At 43.6% G+C, this 21272-nt stretch overlaps 1 protein-coding gene across 5 annotated transcripts in view; it reads right to left on the reverse strand.

Annotated features, from left to right (window-relative positions):
* Positions 1-18994, reverse strand: part of LOC119658507 (nuclear pore complex protein Nup153) — a 41976-nt gene extending 22982 nt beyond the window's left edge. For 3 of the 5 annotated variants that reach the window (XM_038065970.1, XM_038065972.1, XM_038065971.1), the window contains exons 1-5: positions 18303-18994; positions 17553-17822; positions 8194-8507; positions 4715-8061; positions 3522-4474 (exon numbers count right to left, since the gene is read on the reverse strand). In XM_038065970.1, coding sequence (XP_037921898.1) covers positions 3522-4474; positions 4715-8061; positions 8194-8507; positions 17553-17822; positions 18303-18383 — 4965 coding nt within the window. In that variant the 5' untranslated portion in view covers positions 18384-18994. Of the gene's footprint in view, positions 1-2829; positions 3251-3521; positions 4475-4714; positions 8062-8193; positions 8508-17552; positions 17823-18302 lie in introns of those variants that run through there. The other 2 variants (XM_038065974.1, XM_038065973.1) reach the window with 2 other exon arrangements.
* Positions 18995-21272: the final 2278 nt, after the last annotated feature.

Here is a 21272-nt window from a genome sequence, read left to right on the forward strand (position 1 = left end):
CACGAACCACAAAACTTCAGACCCGTCTCTCTCCTCTCCAACTTGGGCAAGCTCTTCGAAAAAGTATGGGTCAACGGACTTATCTTCAAATTAATCAGCCTTAATTTCCCTATCCCGGTGATCAGACTTATATTAAGTTTCTTCGAAGATAGGCATTTTTACGTCAGCGTGAGAAATGATTATTCCGATCTCCTACCGGTCACTTCTGGAGTACTGCAGGGATCCATTTCAGGACCTACACTCTACAACATTTTCACGGCCGACGCTCCAATCCCAGAGAGCGGCACAGAACTATTACAGTTCGCTGACGACACGCTTATCTTCTCGTCGAGCCTCCGACCCGGTAAGGCAGCTAATGCTATAGAGAAATACTTAACAAATCTCTGCAAGTACTACCAGACGTGGGGGATAAAAATCAACGAGGCTAAAACACAGGTTATTACTCTTCGGAGAAAATCCAGATACTTGGGATCTAGATCTATCCACAGAAAAGCTAAACGCTTAAAGCTACGCGTCGGGAATACCGTAGTAAACAGTTCACAACAAATGAAATACCTGGGAATGCTATTTCATGAACACCTACGATTCGACCCCCACCTTAATCTTGCTCTCAGCAGAGCACGCGGTGCACTAAGTAAAATCTACTCTATTCTTCGTAAAAGAGTAGGACTTTGCACTAAATCTAAACTGACCCTATACAAAGTCCTCATAAGACCGATTCTTTGCTACGGAGCCCCTACATGGATCTCTTGCTCGACTAAAGCTATGAAGAAGTGCGAGTCCTTCGAGCGCAAAATTTTGAGACATTGCGTCGGCTTGTCGTACAATTGGAAAACCAAGAAGTGCGGCCGCAACGCCGAAGTGTACAGGCGAGCAAAAGTTAAACCTCTTCGAGAGTTCGCTCTCAACCTGTTAGAAAGATTCTTCGAAAGAACGGAGAATCACCCCAATCCACTCATGAGGCAACTTTATCTGGAGGGTAACTCCACCCCATTGGCCACATTCTTAAGGCCTTGCCAAATTGTGAGCTCTGCATTAAAACCCGCCATTGTCTCTCTCTTCGACACTCCTTGCCTGGTAGGGGTGCACAGAGGTTAAGCGCGAAATTGTGAGCGCTATAAAAACATTAGTTATAAGAATTAAATTTAAGTATGATATTATTAATTAGATTAGATTAAGTTAGAATAAGTAAGTAAATAAGCCTTCTCGCGCTCTAGGTGCAGGCGCAGTTTTTTTCAAATATATGTCCAGTTTTTTAATCATGAATTGTCAAGATCTCTGTTTAAAGTAAATACACCGAAAAAAGTAATGTCAGAGAAGGTCGGGCAGGCCGAACATTGTAATAGCCACCCGTTTTTTTTTTAATTATGACACATAAGCTACATTTAGGCTAGTAATAAGAAACAAACGCTATGTATTTAATGTAAGTCACTGGCTTTTAAATAAATGATTTTAAAATGAAAAAATGAAATCAATTGTCTAAACTTATCTGCTGTTTGGAATAAAAAGGATAATCTAGTCTAGAGTGAGAACTGAAAGGCTTTCAAGCTATACTCAGTTATATTTTGTTGTAAGTATTGTGCTGTTTGTGTGTTCAGTGATTTTTTTAAATGGATCGTACGAAGGGAGATCGCTTTAATGTTCAACGTCATGCTCGCACTAAAAAAACGAGTATTTCATGGGAATTGATACTTATCAAAGAAGAAAAAGGACTTCGCATCAAGATTAGCAAAGAAACTTTTAGCAAACATGAACATGGATGTTCCAATTGCGACAAGTTTTGTATATTGTATATTGGATTTTGCTGGAGTTTTCTCCGGTATTTCCGGAAATTTCTTCAAATAATAAAATATACGTAGGGGTAAAAAAGGAATGCGTAGGACATGTCGAGAAAAGAAATGGAACGCGGCTTAGAAATGCAAAGAAGAATCACAAAGGCATTGGTGGAAAAGGGGCTGGAAAACTTACTGATAAGGTTATTAACGGCCTCACTACATTTTTTGGGCTAGCTATTCGTCGACATGCAAATTCGATAGAAGGAATGAAGCAAGAAATTTGGGTAACTTTCTTCCATAAATGTTCTACAGACGAAAATCCTCAGCATCAAAATTGTCCAGCAGGCGAGAACAGTTGGTGCAAATGGCGCAAAGCGGAAGCTAAAGGAGAACTGGATAGTTTCCACCACGAGAAGGCACCTTTGACTGAAGAAGTTCAAACAGTCCTCAAACCAATCTACGAAGATTTATCACGAGATGATCTCTTAAACAGATGTTTAGGAGCAGAGACCTAGAATAACAATGAGTCGTTAAATGCATTGATCTGGACTTTCGCTCCTAAACATTTTCATTCTGGGGCCAAGGTCGTAGAAGTAGCCACTTTTCTGGCTATAATTATTTTCAATGAAGGATTCAATGGCATTCTCAAAATCCTAGTGAAATTTTCACGTCTTCTTTAATACATATTTCTGCGGTCTGCAAACTAGGATAATTGCAATCGGACGGGTCGTTTTTTTTTATTCATAAAAAAGCCGTAAAAAAACACCAAAAACCAAAAAATTAAGTTTAAAAGCTCACCAAAAATTTACCTTTTAATATTTTCTAATTATCCTAGTTTGCGGACCGTAGAATTTTGTCCACATTAAAATGCCGTTTAGTTTTTTTTTCATCAGATGAACACAGCGCCCTCCAGCGTGGCAGCAGAAAAACACCTTTTTTTGGACATGGGTGCATAAATTGACATGTATTCCAAAAACAAGCTATGATATCAAGCTAAAAAATTTATCGTATATACTAGAGATATCAATAAACATATGGTAAAAAAATCACGTTTCTATCTCTATCCAGTCCTCCAAAATAATTTTTCAAAAAAAGGCAAAAAAAAAAAGCCTTCACACGGGATGACCCCCTTAAAATAGAGCTGGTTTAATATTTTGAACTAAAACATTGGAAATAATAAAACTAGTTTTTTCTATTCGCTAGTGTTGACTTTTATTTTGCAAATAGCGATATTTCGGGAACCACTTGTTCCCTTCACCAGTGCTAGCAAGTCTTGTTGGCAGTTTTATATAGACCTCACATCTTTTGGAATGAATGCTGAGCCTAGGTTCAGTATAAACCAGTGCCATTCACGACCACGCTCTCCAAATCAATTCGTTTCCGTGCCTACCCCTGGGCCTTCATGTTGATTTTCATCTTCTGATAATAGCTTGTGAACTTTTTTACTTCCGCCTGTTCGCTTTTTTCATCCCCTGCTAATATTGTATAAGTTTCAGTTCTATCGCTTGTGCCTGACACAAACTACTTTGATTCGCTAATTATACGGAAAAGAAATTCTATGAAGAGAAGTTTTACCTAAAGAATATGATCTCCACGAAGTGGACTCACTGTAAATCTGAATAAGCCTGAAGCAGCACGAGGTCCCCTTACTTCGTGCTAGTCACTGTAAAAAGCAACCCTTCAAGGCTATTGACTTCTAACTCTAATTTTAACTTTGAATTCAAAATAATAATAGAAAATACATACCGATGGTGCTTGGGCTGGTGCTCCAAAGTTGAAAGCACCGGACGATTTCTTCGAAGGCGGTTCGTCACTACTCTGCGCTGGAGTTGAACCGAATCCATTCCCGAAAAGAGGTTGTTTCGCTGCAGGACTTCCAAATGCTGAAGTTCCACTTGCTCCAAAACTTGTACCGGAACTACCAAAAGGAACAACTGGAGCCGCCGGAGCTGCAGCTGGTGCAGAACCAAAAGTCGCAGTATTATTTGAAGTTAAATTCGAACCGAATGGACTCGATAATGTAGACGATTGTCCAAATAAGGGAGTTTGTGTTTGCTGTGGCGGTTGTTGTGGCTGTTGCTGTGATTGCTGCAAAGGTGACGAAAAGCTACCGAATGCTGGTAGTGTTGGAGCTGCCACTGCCCTATTTGGTGCAGCGGCTGCTGCCGATCCAAAAAGACTACTTCCAGCGGATTCGTTTGCCTTTTCAGTACTACTGGCGCCACCAAAAACAAAAGGTGTTGCCGCTTGCGCCGGAGCAGCGGTAGGGATAGAATTACTTGATCCGAAGCTGAAGCGACCACTTGTAGTTGATGAAACATTTCCAAAAGATGGTGTTGCCGCAGTTGTTGCTGTATCTGCAGGCTTGTTTCCTGAGCCAAATTGAAATAGATTGCCAACAGCATTTTTATTTTCTGTTGCTCCGCTACTGCTTGAGGCACTACTGAAACTGTTACTACCAAAAAGTGACGATATAGTTGCACCGGTAGCATTGCCGCCAAATGCAGATGCGGATACCAATGGTTGTGTTGCAGGAGTTTGGAAAGAAGATGCCGTCGAAGGGGTGACGGCTGATGAAGATAGTCCGCCAAATGATGGGGCTGAAGTCGACACTGGCCCGGTAGGATTCGATGATGTTATCACATTACTGCTAATTGCACCGAATGTAGGTGTAACGGAGGCGGGTGTCGATGGTTTTCCTGAAAATTTAAAACAAAAATCGAAATAAGGAATTTGTTTAAACTGCTTGGCAAAAAATTTCCGCGTGCCACGGATAGAGTTAACCATTTTCGAGATCGGACAACCACAATATTCCTCAATTTTGCTTTTATAATTTTCTAATACATAGTTCAAGTCAATACACTCAAAACAAAGCTACATTTTTCGAAACAATCTTAACAATAAAATGATAATTGGACTTTAATTAATTTGCAACTCACCAAAAACAAAAGTGGCTGAGCTACTTGTGCCGCTTGTTGCTGCCGATGAAGTTAAGTCTGTTTTCTGTGTCAGCGGAGACTTAAAAACGGACGTGCCGGTAATTGAAGAAGGCGATCCAAAACTGAATCCGGTTGCAGGTTTAGTTTCAGTTGCACTATTACTTTCAGCAGGTTTCGTTGCAGAAGCAACACCAAAACTAAATAACTTTGAACCTCCGCTGTTGCTACTTTCAGTTGATGATGTTGTTTCCACTTTTTGCTGCGAACCGCCTGCCAAACTTGTAAAGCTCCCGATTCCAGTTGGCGCACTTTTAGCTTCTGTTGTAACGGCTTTACTTGTACTTGTACTACTGCCAAAATTAATGGTAGTCGTCTTGACCGGTTCACTAGCTTTTTTCTCTGTGCTTGGACTAAAAGCCATGCTTCCGATTGGTTTGAAAATGCTAGTTGATGACGTTGCTCCGGATGTCGCTGGTGTTTTCGAATCGCTTTCTTTACTGCTCGAAGTAGCTGTGAACGTGGACGATGAAAACGCTGAAGTGGATGTACCGAATTTGAACAGCGAACTAGTTGTCGCTGTGTTACTCGATTCTGTTTTAGCTATTGTGCCAAGTGATTTTTCAGGAGCATTACTTGCCTTCGGGGACTCCGTCGTGGCAGGCTGACTAACGTTTCCAAAGGAGAATTTCGGCGCAGCTGGCTTATCTGGTTCATCCTTGTTCGCACCACTTGAGGCTGCAGAACTTGCAGTGCTTGAAGCTGGTTTGAAACCAAACGAGAATGATGTAGCCGCAGCTGCAGGAGCGGGCGCCGCAGCTGTTGACGGCACTCCAAACGAAAAACTTTGCTTAACCTCTCCTGAAGTTTTCACTTGAGAGTTACTGTCACTCTTTAATTCCGTTTCTGACTTAGCAGCAAAGCCAAATGTGAATTTTGATGCTGCTGTTGACGCTGACGTTCCAAATGAAAATTCTGGTACGCTATCGCTTACGGTGCCCGGCTTGGCTTGTTCGCAGCAAGCGCATTTATTTCGTGCAGGCTCGTTGCGTGTCATACACGCTGAGCATTCCCATTTAGCTGACTGTGAAGCGACAATGCTTTTGAAGCTGGAATCCGATAACTTATTTGGCACTGATGATGATGAAGACACTAATGATGGTGCCGCTGCTGGTACTGACACCGACGGCTTCCCACCAGGTTTTTCTGTATTACATGCTACACATTTCGATACATCCTTTTTATTTCTAACAAAACACGCCGAACACTCCCATGTGTCTGCGCTCGGTTTGAACTTATCGCCAAATGAATTTTTAAGCGGTTCAGCAGGCTTAACAGTTTCTGGACCTGAAACGATCTTGTTAACTGGAGCAGCATCGAACGTTACTTTAGCAGGTTCTGCCGCTTTCCTACTATTTGAACATGACACACATTTATCGACCGTTTTCTCATTTCGGACCATACAAATAGAACATTCCCACTTATCGCTGGTCATTTTGAATTGAGCACCAAATGGAACAGACGAAGACGAAACAGAGGTCGATGTGGCCTCGGCCGGTGTTGGCTTCTTGAAGGCATCCAGAACACTTCCGGAAGTTTTCAGTTGTGTAGCCACTGCAGGTATGTTAGCTTGAGGGGTCGTGGCAATCGGTTTAGGTTTATTACAAGTGCCACTTGACTGATAACCAAAATTGTCGCTTAATTTCAATGAAGTTTCAACAGGAACAGGTTCACTAAACTTAAAATTGCTAGCGGGCACGGTGTCTGTAAGAGGCAATGACGGCGATGTTACCTCAATTGGAACAGAGAAAGTGAACTCCTGACCGCCATTCGCTAATTTTTCGGATTTTTTTGCTTGTGCAGTGCTACTGCCGTTGGCAGGTTCTTTCGCAGGTTGCTTAAGCTCACTAGATTTATTCGTGGAACTGCCGAAGGTGAATGCACTGCTGACGGGTTTAGGCTTAGTAACGTCTTTATTTTCAAAGACGGAGAGTGACACTTTCCCATTGGATTGTTCCGTTGTTCGAGTCACTTTAGGTGTGGAACTAAGACCTACAGTGGGCACCTCAAAGGGTTTCACAATGTTGATGTCGAGTTTAGGAACTGCCGAATCCTTTAAGGGCAACGGGATATCTGGTAGAACGACTGCCGGTGTTGAACTCTCTTTCTCGATATCTTTTGCACTACTTCTTGTACTTGTTAATTTATTTTTAATTTTATTTACATGTTTTGTGGATGAGGTCGCACCTTTTTCATAACTTTCACTGGTTGCTGTGGGTGGCAACCTGTACTCTCTCTCCGTAGACTCATTTTCCGTAGCAATTGATAATTTTGATTGGTTCGTCCTTGTAATTTCACGAGCTCTCTCTGTGTTGCTCTGTAATTTTTTCATTTGAAGGAGTTGTGACATAGATGGGACATGAAGTTCGGTAAGCGGCGGCCCCGGTTGATCCCTGCACTGATTTGGTTGCGCTACACTAGGTCTGCTGTACGGTGTCTTTGGAACAGTCATTCGAATGCCTCGATTTATACTCCGGTCAGCATCGCCAAAACGCTGTCTGTGGGCCGTTAGCGCTGGAACTTTTGTATTATTTGCCATTTTCTTTACATCGGCCAGTGGCGTTGTGAACTGGTTCATTAGTTCCAGAATGCGTTTTGCTGTATTCGAAATGGTTGTTGAAGAATCATGCGTATTCGCCAATGAGGGCGTTGACGATGCCGTGGACAAACTTGACGATGGTCGAATAAGTGTGGGTGTTGGATTGATGCGACGGGCATTCTGAGAATATTTACTGTAGGCAGATGCCCCGCCGAATGTCGTATAGCCTTTATAGAAGGGAGAATATGTATTCAAAAGTCGGCTGTCGCTCAATGCCGAAGTGCTCCCATACAAGGACGCATTGAAGCTTTGGCGGCGATTCAAGCTGGTCAGAGAAGTTGTTGAATTATTCAAATGGCTAGGCATGTTTTTATCTCCGAACAACGACTTTTTGCCTTGTAGATGAGCGACGTAATTCAACCCACTGCTAGCTGAATTTCGAAATCGTTTAACTCCCGATCTGTGCAATCCTTCCGACAATTTTGCCTTTTGGACACTAGACGTTTGGCTTTCCCCGCTTTCTGATGCTGTATCAACTGACAATGGATTTGGGGATGGTCTTATGCCATTTGTAAGGATTTTGGGTGGCGATTGACCCTCATATGCGATATCGTCCTCATCCTGGGTTGGGTCGAAAAGGGAATAGTGCATAGACGGCCTTAATGATGCATAATCGCGAACAGTACGTATTGATCGACGTCTGGTAGGAAGTTTCAGCTCTCTGATGCCCGAACTGCGTCCGGAAATCGAACTGGAAATAAATTTTACTTGTAATGAGTGTCCATTGGAAGTCTTACGATTAATTTTTCTATTAGATGAATAAAATTATTAGACTTGCGAGATACTGGTCAATTTCTGTAAAAGATTAACATCATCTGCTTACCTTCTATTAACTGTATCCCATGGTTGCGGCAATGGATTATTTACATTAATATTTTCAGGAATAACCTCGAAGACGTCGTCTGCATTTCCGGCATCATCATCTTCTATTGCACCCCGTTCTGGTATGCTTCGGGACACTATTGATTTAGTTGTTACTGATCTGGTTGTTGTAATATTACTAATAGTACTGTGTAATGGCTGATTGATGGATTTTAAACCCAAATGTTTTCTACTACCAACACCTGAAGTTGGAGTTGATGATAAAAGGTCTACTATCTTTGCATTTGAAATTGGAAAGTCTATTGGCGAATGGTCCTGAAATGAAGGAAGAAATCCTTTTAAATATTCTTATTTATGATGAAATTTTAAAATCAATGAATCAAGACAAATGTTTCACATTGGCCAACTAGTCTGATGTTTTCTTGTCAATATATTCCTAAGGGACTGCACCTGAAGATCTAAAATTGTCTGATGACATGAAAATCCTTGAGGATGTGCATGAGGTGGTAAAAAAAGCCTGATTGTAGTCAACAAGCGAAACCGTGTCCAAAAAGGGCAGTCAGATTAGGCATGGCAGGAATTCACTGTAAACTTTCACGCATTAGATACGAATTCGAGAAAGTCCTCGATATCTTTCTCAGAACTGATTCTCGTCTAGTTTCACCTCGATTGTCTTCTGTTCACCACTTTGCGGAGTATAAGGGCCACTACACAGTTTTTTCCGAGTTATCACAATCTCGGCAGATGTCGGATTTTACTTAATACCAGCACTAAGTGCCAAGCATTTGGGCTCGGACGATCCTACCTACTTAAAAACCAAAGGGGCACTGGCGGAAGGTCAATAGGAGAATCCTTCGAGTACCCCCCGCAACATCGAGCACGTATTCAGAATGGTGTACTTCTGCATGGTTTGAAGACTGTGCGAAAGACGAGAAGACAGTGGCGATGGACTCCTTGCCTAAACATCTGCATGTTGCAGTCAGACGGGAAGATAGAAGATGGTAGTCTGTTCCACACTCGTATAGTTCGAGATAAGAAGGATACGTGATATTTCATGGTGCAACTAGCAATCACCCTTAGAGTATGGGAATGGGAGCGGCTGCTTAGCCGAGTGTTGCGTTTGTGAGAGGCTCTACAGAGGATAATACCTGATATTTCCTGGGAGAAGTGACCGTTATAATAACCATAGAGGAGAGAAAGACATCCACCATTTCGTCTGTGCTCAAGGGGCTCAATTTGTGATATAATGCTCACATCACCGATGGGTTTAAACACTCTTCGTCGAACTTTATCAAGAGCAGATAGTGCAGTTATACATGCACCCGACCAAATGTGAGAGTTGTATTCGAGTCTAAGTCTAACGTGAGTCTTGTAGATCTGCGCTAGGTCGAATGGTGAAAAGTATTAGGTTGTTGCAAATGAAATGTCGGATTTTTCAATGAAGTGAAGTTAGTTATGATTTTATTGTTTAAAACTGCCGCAAGGTGACTCTGGTGGTATGGGATAATTGAGTATAAATAGTCGTTCGTTCGATCAAGGAGTCATTTCAGTTTCAATCGTCATTGAAGTTCCAAGTAAAACTCAAAGAAAAAAGCATGGAAGGGAGTCAAAAACGTCTACTTTTTCTATATGAATTTAAACTTGGTCACAACGCAGCGGAGGCAACCAGAAACATTTGCAGAGCATTTGGAGCTGACGCAGCAAACGAACGAACGACACAACGGTGGTTCGAAAAATTCCGATCAGGCGACATGACCCTCCAAAGTGAACCTCGTGGACACCCAGGACCATCGATCGACAACGACGAGTTGCTTTTGATAGTGGAATCTGATCCCCGATCATCGATTCGTGACATTGCAGAGAAAATAGGCGTACACTATTCGACAGTATCTCGGCACTTACAACAGCTTGGAAAGGTGAAGAAGCTTGATAAGTGGGTTCCGCATGAACTCAACGAGCAAAACATGGCGCTGCGAATGGAAATATCCAGTTCTCTACTCAACCGCAACAGGAACAATCCCTTTTTGCGCAGAATAGTGACATGCGATGAAAAGTGGATATTGTACGACAACCGTCGCAGATCAGCGCAATGGCTAGATGCCGATCAGCCTCCACAACACATGCCAAAACCGAGCCTTCACCCGAAGAAGGTAATGGTAACTGTTTGGTGGTCTGCATCTGGAATTATTCATTATTCGTTTTTGGAGCGCGGTGAAACAATTAATGCAGAGAAATATTGTGTCCAACTTGATGAAATGCACGAGAAATTACGTGTTCAGCGGCCTAGATTGGTCAACAGAGATGGAGTGATACTGCTCCATGATAACGCCCGACCTCATGTTTCCAGAATGACGGTCCAAAAATTAAATGAATTACGATATGAGACTCTTCCTCATCCACCATATTCACCCGACCTCTCGCCAACCGACTACCACTTTTTTAAGCATTTGGATCACTTTTTGGCGGTGAAACAATTCAGCAATGAAGTAGCTGTCAAAAGTGCCTTTGAAAAATTTCTTAGCTCTAGAAACCCAGACTTTTACGAAACTGGAATAAATGCCCTTGTATCTCGTTGGGAGAAGTGCACTGAAGCTGCTGGTTCTTATTTTGACTAATAAAATTAATTTTCATAAAAGTTATAGTTTTTTGAAATTTTACTCAAATATCCGACATTTCATTTGCAACAACCTAATATTTGTTGGACCGATTCAGATACCCCAAACATTTCACCGCATTTTTAGCAATGCCGAAGATGTGGTTGGTCCAAGCTGAGCTTACTAGAGATAATAATACCCAGACAGAACAGTACCTTGGGATACTCCGGCATTTTGGGTATGAGGTTTTGATTCAAAACCGTCGAATACAACTCCAATGAAACGGCCATTGAGGAAGCTGTCAATCCATTTGACGAGCTTGTCATCAAAACCAAATGCGCGAAGTTTGGCTAGGCGTGCAGGGTGCCATAATTTTGTCAAAAGTCTTCGAAACATCAAGGGCAACAACTTTGGCTTCGCCGTGGTTATGAAGACAATGAGTCCATTTTTCCGTAAGAAGTGCCATCAAGTGAAACAAACAAAATCTTATTAAAATCGGTTTACTGTCTGTCTATCCGTCACACGCATTTTTCTCGGAGACTGTTGCAGAGATTGACACCAAATTTGGTGGTCCTTGGTCCTTTTACGTCCCCATACATTCAAAAAAGGAGGGTGAATTTTCTTTCACCAAATATAGTCATGTGGGATATCAAATGAAAGGTCTTAGTTTCATTCAGCATGCCTTTAGTCATTTACTGGAGAGGTGGGGAATGCAGGGGGTGGAAAGTGATAATTTCTTTAACAGATCCATTCTCAGAAACTAGACAATCGAAAAATCTGAAAAAAATCAGGAGGCTGCACTATATGTTGCTTGGGCTCCGAAATACCTTTCATACCGATAAAGTTAATAATAGTATACTACTTTAATCGTTCAGTTCTGAGCAGATCAATGACCCTGTCAACGATTGGGCCTAATTCATAGGGATCGGTGAACAAAAATTCGGTTTTATTCAGATTCAATCTGAGACCGTGTTGCACGAGGCTTTTGGACAAGTTGCTCGCGATCCTTTCTGCTATTAGACGCCAGGAAAACATCTACATAAAGTAGTGTATAGGGCGCTGGACGCTGGATGTCCTGTGTTACGGTGTTCATAACAAGAAGAGGTGTGGTGAAAGAGCACCTTCTTGAGGAATACCAAAAGAGACACGGAGCGGTTTTGATACACCCGCCATACTTCGGAATTTACTTTTCGGATCGTTATAGAACCTGAGTTCTTCTGGCACTAGGTATTGCCGCAGAGAATACCAGATGAGTTCGTGTGGCACATAGCTATGCTACTCCATGAGTAACTGCTCAGCATGTATTGTGTCAGTAGTTCCGCAGTTCTTGACAAATCCGGCTTGATTCATGGTTATTTTAACCATTTCGCGAATACGGTTGCCAAGAATACCTTTAAAAATCTTCATGGTATAGGAAAACAACCGGATCGGGCGGTAATTTGCACATTCTGCTGGACTACTTTCCTTTTTAAGGTTATTAAAATCAATTCACTGTCTGTCTGTCACATGCACTTTTATCCAAAACCCATACAGTGAGTAACATAAATTTGCGTGGAGTGTAAAGGGGGGCTCCCCACATATGCCGAGGGGAGATGTCAAATTTTATTTTCACCGATTATAATCATGCAGGGCGTCAAATGAAAGATCTAGATTAGTACTTCCCGAAACTACGAAAATACGTGAGTAAGGAGTCAAAATGGGCACACTTAAAGTGAGATAGGAGTCATTTTCGGAAACTGCCTAACCCAAAAATCGGAAAGACATCATGAAGGTGCGCTTAGAAATCTAGGCCTCAAAATATGCCCCATTCTGATATCTGCTCAAATAAACTTACTAATAGCATATTAACAACATTTAGAAATTGACTGAAAAACTCCCTTTAAGTTCATGCTACTAAATTACTAAATTGTGCACCGACATAGAGGACAGTTCAAGTTTCATGAAAATTAAACTGTTACTGTTAAAGTTATAGCAGTTTAAACCTATCAATTCCTTACGAATTTACCGTATCCTAAGCCATGCAAATAAGATGCTGACGTTATAATTAACGAAAGTCACAGTGTCGGGTCTCTGCTGTTCGCTTTCCAGAGCTTAGATACAATGTCGTAAAGACCTGTTGCTTTCCCTGATTTCATTCGTTTTATTGCTTCCTCGACTTCAGTCGCGCTGATAGGTGGAGTTGCTCCACATGTTGGCAATGCTTATAGAAGTGGAGGATGAATAAATTCTTCCGTTGAAATGTGCTCGAAATATTCTCGCCATCTATTCTACGCGGCTCGTCGATCGATACGCTATTGTTATTAAAGTAACAGAAGTGTTCGATGTCCTGTAAGCGTTGGTATCAGCTTTTGACAAGTCGATACAGATCTCTCTTGCCGTCCCGAATGTCCAATTTATTCTAAAGATCTTTGTAATAGACCACTCAGATCACGACCAGCGATCGCTTGCTTTGCTTCCCGGTTGGCATTCTTGTAAATTTGCGTCATATCATCGAGAAACTTGTGGTAGAGGTCATATGGAAAAGATTGGGGTAGTGGTTTCGGCTGTGTGCAGCCAATGTGAGGAGGAGGAGACGGCCCTGCACTTTTTATGCAGCTGCTCGGCATCCTCAGATCTCAGACGAAGACACCATGGCAAGATTTCCTTCAATGAAGAATCTGCACACTCTCTGCATCTGGAGAATGTTCTAAGATTCGCTAAAGCCTGCGAACACCGTAGGCGGGAAGCCATTGAATAGGCAACTTACGGGGATAGTACAATGGGCCTAACAATGGCCTGAGTGCTCGGAGCTGCGGCTCCCCCCAGTTAACTAAACTAAACTAAAAACTGTGGTAGAGACGCTTTCTCTTCACGGACCTTCATTTGAACTTTGTCACACAAATCTGTTCTTATTTATCTGTCAAAGAGTACGGCTTGTCCTCAACTCAGTGTTACCTGCACAACAGTGGTAAAACACGATTCCCTGACTGTCGGTTCTGCAATGAGGTGGTGGACAATGCCGATCACACCCGTTTCTTGTGAAACTTGGGTTGATATTTGTAAGAGAAATTATGGAGATACAGGGGGCTGCTTCAGACGCACTTTCCCGCCAGCGAGAAGGACTGTGAGTCAGAGTCTTGCTTGGAGCGTTTACGGCCTCCCGAGCCGTGCGAGACTACCAAATCGGTAACTACCGAGGATAAGACCGGCTGGGCTATAAACAGCTTCTCTGCATATAAATCTCCGAGCCCAGATGGCATAATGCCAGTCATACTGTTACAAAAGCAGCAGGAAAGGGTTGTTAGGATACGTACGACAGACCTGGAGACGCGCACGAGTGACTTTCATTCCGAATGCGGGCAGACGCCGCCAGGAATCCGCGAAGGACTTACGACCAATCAGCCTCATCTACTTCGTACAGAAGCCCCTAGAGCGCGTCCTGGACATCCACTTAAGGACAATTATGGAGAGAACACCTTTCTCTAAGTCCCAGCATGCCTATCTCAAAGGAAAATCCACAAACACCGCTCTCCACGAGGTAATTGGCACGGTTGAGCGGTCACTGCAGTACAAGCAGTATACCCTACCTATCTGCCTTCTTGGATATAGAGGGAGCTTTCAACAACGTTAGTACCAACGCCATCAAGGAAGCCTTGCCCAATATTGGATTGAAGGGGTATCATACGCATTGGATTATATCCATGCTATTTACCACGATAATCCAGTCGAATCTGGAAGGCAACCAGTTGACCAGAGCTGTAAACAGAGGCACGCCCTAGGGTGGCGCCATCTCTCCGGTACTCTGGCTAATAGTGATGGACGAAATTTTACAAATGATGGACAGCAGCGGGGTGAAAGTAGTGGCGTATGCCGACGACTTGATAATATCAAGGATGTTTCCGTCCATTATGAGGGACATCATAGAAGGAGCGTTGCGAAAGGTATCCCTGTCGACCGCGAGATGCGGACTCGGTATAAACTCAACCAAAAAGGAACTGATGCTATTCACCACCAAGACTAGGATACCTGAATTCCACCTACCACGGCTGAATGAGTAAAGATTGATTCTTTCCTCCAATGTAAAGTATCTGGGTGTAATCCTGGATCCAAAACTAAATTGGAGATTGAACATAGAACTGAGGATTATGAAGGCATGTATAGACTTCTATGCCTGCAAGAGAAACTTTGCAAAGAAATGCAGTCTCCGGCCGAGGATGGTTCTCTGGACATACACAGCCGTGGTGCGTCAAATCCTAGCGTACAGCTCTATTGTATGGTGGCAGGCTTTGAGCAAAAAATACAATAGAACGAAGCTTAATAGAATTCGAAGAACAGCTTGTGCAGGTGGTACTGAGGCTCTGCAGGGCAGAGTGGAAGTTCGGTGGCGTGTTGCAAGGTTATGACACAGTATTTTTCACGGATGGATCATAGATGGTCTGTGGAGAAGGACGCAGGAATTTTCTCGAATACACACAGTGCCCCAAGCGTAACATAGCCATTCTAACTGACAGCCAAGCGGCCATTAAGGCCTTGTCCTCAGCGAAGAGATCTTCCAGTGCGGAAACGTGCTTAACATTCCCGGCTGCACGCTCAAGGTCACCCTCCTCTGGATCCCCAGGAACATAAAGGGGAATGAGCGGGCTGAGGGATTGTCCAGGCGGGACACTGCTCTTGGCAGCCCTTCGGCGGGTACGGTCGGTGTCTCGCTGGCGGCTGTTGAGGGCGGAGTTTACTCGCACTACTTAGCAGCCGCGAGCCTCTATTGACAAGGGCTTACCAGATGTGCCAAGTCAAGGAGGAGTTGGCTCGCTTATAACATAGCCCGATCACGGGAGCTCCTGTCCTAGATGCGTGCAAATGCGTTCAAGATTTCGGCGGTCTGCACGGGGCACTGGCCCATAGGGAACCATGCCACCAGGCTCCGCATACTCTGCAATTCGCGTTGCCGAAGCTGCTTCTCTGCGATTGCCCAGCTCTGGCGAGAGTCAGGCGACAGACACTAGGTAAACCATTCTTTGGGGACCCCCAAAAAGATTTTTAGTTCAGGGTGGGAAAGCTACTTTCCTTCGTGAATGCTACGGGCGGGCTCTGAAGATCCGAGTCGGCTGGACTCTGCCTCTCTGCTCTCATAACAGCAGTCACGATTCTAGCAGTTTGTGGCATCAAAACGGCGCACCACAGCGCTAATTTGGCTCCTCGGAGCGGCCACTGATACCTACCTACCTACAGGGGGCTCTCTCCGGATAACAGTTGTTGCGGAGATTTGATGGAGGGACTGGATGCCAGGTTTCTTGAACTAGCAATTTCCTCGCATGCCTTGCCTTTTATGGATCAAATGCTCTGACTTGCAGGTTCCCTAAGGCGAGATTAGTACAAAATACGGAAGGTATTTAATTGCCTGACAATTACGGTAGTCCAAGAATTAGTAATAAACATGCCCTACCTAAAAAACGAGCACATGAGAAAAAAGGGGAAAACAAGAAAATATGCAAACGGAAAATGGAATTGTAAGTTTGAAAATTAGAACCATTTATTCCAATTCCAGAGCGACACATGTAGATAAATTGTTCGCTCTAATTCCGAAGCTTTTCTAATCTCTACAAGTTCCAATTTTCGAGCTGCTACTGTATTGGGATATATTCATTTGAAACAAGTTTCCAAAGGTGGATTGAACATTATTACCTCGACCGACAATATTGATAATTGTGGGTCACTTCGGGTTAGATTTCTTTTTATTTTCAAGAAGTCTTCTTGGAATCCGTTGAAACAATTGAAGGAAAACTGTCAGCTTCAAACGCTGCTTCATATAATTCCATGTCTTGGCAAGGTGTTCTCTTTTTCCTCAACCTTTGTCCTGTTCACAAGCGGAGTCGGGTCGTCGTGATCGATTTCTCCATTTAACTCTATCGAATGCCTGATCTCGGTGCAATCTAAAGCCACCGTTCTTTAGGTCTGCCGTTTGGTCGTTTACCATCGATTTCGATGTTCAGACCAATCTTGGCAAGTGAATTGCGTGACCATACCATCGAAAACGCATCTCTCGCAATTCTTCCACTATCGGTGCAAACCCATAACGATCGCGAATATCCTCATTTCGGATGTAGTCAAAACATGTCACGCCACTAGTCCAACGCAACATCTTCGTCTCCATTACTACAAGACGCCGTTCATTGTCTTTTTGTCTTTTATAGTTGGCCAACACTCAGAACCATAGAGGGCGACAGGACAGACGACATTGCGGTAAATTTTAGATTTAAGATGTTCCCACTTGCCACTTTATCCAGGTTGCGTTAATGCTTGAAGGAATTTCATAGCGCAGTTCTCCATTGGCTGATAGCGTTGACCCGAGGTATTTAAATCGCTCAGTTCGGGGCAGCACTGCCGCCGATAGTGATTGTGCCTGTTTCATGGGGATCGGTCGTCAAAAATTCAGTTTTGTTTAGATTGAATCTGAGACCATGTTGCATGAGGTCAAAGGAATCTAAGAAGGCCATTATGCTGCAAGATGATTACATTAATTTTATCGCCACGCATACAGGAGCGTACCTTCCATCCCAACCAATAAGAACAGTTTCGACCCATGCAGTCATTATGACATTCCATCAGAATCACTTTAAGGACTAGGAAGTGACTCACAATATTGTCGCAATATGATCCTCTCCGTTCGTTTTCACATAGAATTAAAGAAATCCACTCATTAAGGAGTCCTAGACACCAGCTTGACCAATAAAACCGAAACATTACATCCTAAACTGAAATAAATCAACATCGAATTTCCAATACAAACCTCCGCCACGTTAAGTCTGCTCCTTTTCGTAGGCGGCGCGATATCTTCCTCCTCATCCAAGTCCTCGGCCTCACTGTCCTCCAAATCGCCAGGGTCCTGGCAAACGGTCTGTTCGCCGATCACGGTATCGTCGCGCCACCTCCGAACGCCGCCGTTCCGGCTGCCCTGGTCGCCTGAAATCGGTGAAAGCGCACCACTGGTCGTTGGAGAGAACCATTTGCTGAATGGAATCATTTTTCCCACTCGCGAACGCACTTTCTCAATTAATGACTGCAAGAAAAAAATTAAGGAAATATGAGTGCAACACCAACCACACGCCATCAACAAAATAATTGTCGAGAAAAATCGAAACTAAACCATTTTCGGTCAATAAAGTTCCAGTTGTCAATTGTGGCGAGAGTCGGGTCAAGTTTAGCCCGAACAGGGGGTCGGCATGCAAAATAGCGCGAAGCGAATGGTCTTCATGCGATTCCGGGGGCCCGGAATTTACAAAAACCCGTAAATGGCTCGGTCGCGAAAACAGACGCCCGCGGCCGCACGCAATTTCTTTGCGATTTGACAACCACAAGAGCGTGTGATGTCGAAGCGCCGGGAGCACGGTCGCGCTGCTGTCAGACACGCGGACGACCGTGCGAATATCTGTCGCCGTGAGGTTTCCGACCGTCTGGCCATTTTCCCGGGCCTGCTGCGACCCGCCGTCCGATTCGGGGCGCGCTTTCCCACCAGCGACCTGCCGCAATCCCTACTTACATCGTTCTGGTCCGTGGCGGTATCCTGGCCAAGCGGCGGCGGCGTTTGTCGTCCCCCAGTGGGACTTGCATCTTCCGACATAATTATAAATTCACACAAATGGACACACTGCTCTCCCTCCTAGCGACTCATATGAATAACGTGAAGGCCGTGCGGCTCGCGTTCGCATCAATTCTCACGGGCATAAAAAACTAATGGGTTTTCCACGCGAAAAGGAAACTCCGTCTCGGAGGCCTGGAAGTGCTGTCAAAAGTGCACGATTCCCTCGGCGGGGAGTCTTCTACTCAAAGCGCAATCGAAACGCAGGCAAGGACCATTTACGATGCGATTCCACACACTCTTCACTCGTCTCAGTCAAGTCTACGCCACTAAGGAATTTTCTCATGCGATTTTCACGACTGTAACGACGCGGCGCCACTACGTTCACGTACGATTACACGCCCGGAAAACTTGTATGCCGACATTCATTCGAAATTTCCCGGATAGTCTTGCGGTTACGCGTACAATTCTGGAAAAAGTTGATAGATGTGAAAACGCGGACCACACTTTTGCGTAAAGAAATGGCGGACTTGAAGTTGTGTGTAATAAAATTCGTTTCGGAGTGGAGTTTCAGATTTTGATAGGTTCTTTTCGGAGTGGTGGATTGTGGAATGAAACGCCAGTGATCGGTAGATGGCGTAGGAACTAGCCGAGCGGGCATTCGAAATTCATATTTTCAATTATTATCCTGAATCGATCTAGTTTCCTTTTTTTATTAAAAATTAATAGAAATCCTAAAGTATGTACCATGTCATCTTTTTGCACTTTTATCAATTGTATATAAGCAACTTATGAATCGGCCGCATTAACAGGAAAAGACAACAATTTAAAACCTACCCGGGGCACACTAGTTCTTTTAGGACGCAGTTCGTCCCCTCTTGACAATTTCTGTTATTATAAGTTACCCACGCTGCTAGGAAAATCGCCGACAAAAGCATTTAACATCCTTACTTTTCGGGCATTCTATTCAAATTTATAAAGATTTTTAATTTATATCAACCTTTCTAAAAGGGTTTGCAACAAACGAAGTGCTATTTTTAGAAATTTATTATCATTCGAAAAATTAAAAAAAAAAAATGTTTTAGAACTAATAGTAAATCGGTCCGATCAAACTGCCTTCGATTATGCTGCTTTCAGGGCAGAGTCTGATAAGATTATGTATGCATTCAAAAGTGGAAATAAAATCCATGGGGAAGGTTTTATAATATTCTGAAAACAAAATGGCAACATGCCAACTTGCAAATCCGTTCACTTTCTTTGACATAATTATTAATATTCTGTTAAGGGGAAGTCGCACCGCGTTTTTAAAGAACTATTGAGCCCTTTTTACTGGTTGTATTGTAGCTATTAACTATAGTATCTCAAGCGAGCCTATAACCGTTAACAATTTTAGTATATTCCATACTTCCAAATCTTTCAACTTTGCATCTGCTATTAAGTGTTCTCCCAGATGCCCCGACCTACTTTGCACACGTGTCAGACACTGTCCCAGAACTTTTGTAGAGGTTTCATCACACTCCGCACAGAACCTACAGGCAGTGTTCGTTGATATCCCTCGCTTCCCTAGGTGATAGTTTAGTCGGCAGTGACCAGTGAAAATCCATACTATGATTCGGAGGTTCTTTTTGGTGAAGAGTGCGCTTGGGTTCTATCCCCCAATAAGCACCCTGAACTGCTCTATTCCTGGTAGGCCCGCCTAGTATAGTTCCCTCAACCGTTCCTCTTCATTTTTTAATGTCATGAATCCGTTTCCGATTCCACAGAAAGGTTCTGGCTCGTGTAAAAGCGTCCCTGCTCCCTTCTTGGCTAATTAGTCCGCTGTCTCATTGCCTTCCAACCCAACATGGTCTGGAACCTAGAATATCCAGACCTTGTTGAACGAGCCGAGCGTATTCAGTCTCTCAAGGCATTCCCATACCAGTTTAGATTTCACCTGGTTGGACGGCTTATATCAGCAACTGATTACGTGGTACACTGATGGATCTCTCACACCAGAGGGAGCGAGTGCCGGTGCCATTGGTCCAAGGAAAATGTACCTGAAGTCAATGGTTAGGTACACTAGCATATTTCAGGCAGAAATATACGCCATAGACAGATGTGCTTCCTCTCCAAAGGAACTACAGGGGGCAGAACATTGCTATTCTCACCGACAGCCAAGCAACGATCAAGAGCCTTGATTCTTTGGATATTAAAGGAGGCACATCTGGCTATGTGTGCTCACCCATTGTCTCCAAGAACATTTTCCTTGTACCAATGGCCCTGACATCCGCTCCCTTTGCTGTGAGAGATCCGTCAGTGTACCAAGTAATCAGTTGCTGGTTTAAGTCGTATGTCCCAGTTTGCCTTGTTACTCCAACGTGTTTCAAACTTATTATTGAAGTGAAACCTCGTTGTCATGTTACCCGTTGGTATCAATAACTCGGAATACCTAGAAAGAATATCAATCTTCCTCCGATTTAGGCAGCTCCTGGCCTGACTAATACTCCCGACCATCCCGAAGATTGCCCTCCTTGCCTGCATCTGTATGTGTAGATGGAACGATGGTAGGCAAACTGGTTTGAAAGATTTAGGGTGAAATGGATCCTTTTTACCCGCTTTCAGAATAAAGACCACTTTTGTCCGCCTCTATGCCCTTGGTATATATCCCAGGGCTATGCTGCCCCTTCCTACCATCAGAAGAGACTCTAAGATGATTTCTAGGCCTCTCTGGATTAGTGATGCGAAAATGCAATCTACTCCGGGTGATTTCAGTGGTTTAAAAGTTCCCACTGCCCACCTTAACCTATCTTCCGAGCATACCTCTACTAGTTTCCAGTTCTCCTTTCTTCCCCTTTTATTCGTTGTTGGAGTGTCAGGCAAAATGTTGTCGCCTACCACCGCGATCTAGGACCCCGGGAAATGAATTTTGAGAAACAGATATACTCTGTCCTC

The sequence above is a fragment of the Hermetia illucens genome, chromosome 5, assembly GCF_905115235.1.
Source record: "Hermetia illucens chromosome 5, iHerIll2.2.curated.20191125, whole genome shotgun sequence".
NCBI classification, from domain to species: domain Eukaryota; kingdom Metazoa; phylum Arthropoda; class Insecta; order Diptera; family Stratiomyidae; genus Hermetia; species Hermetia illucens.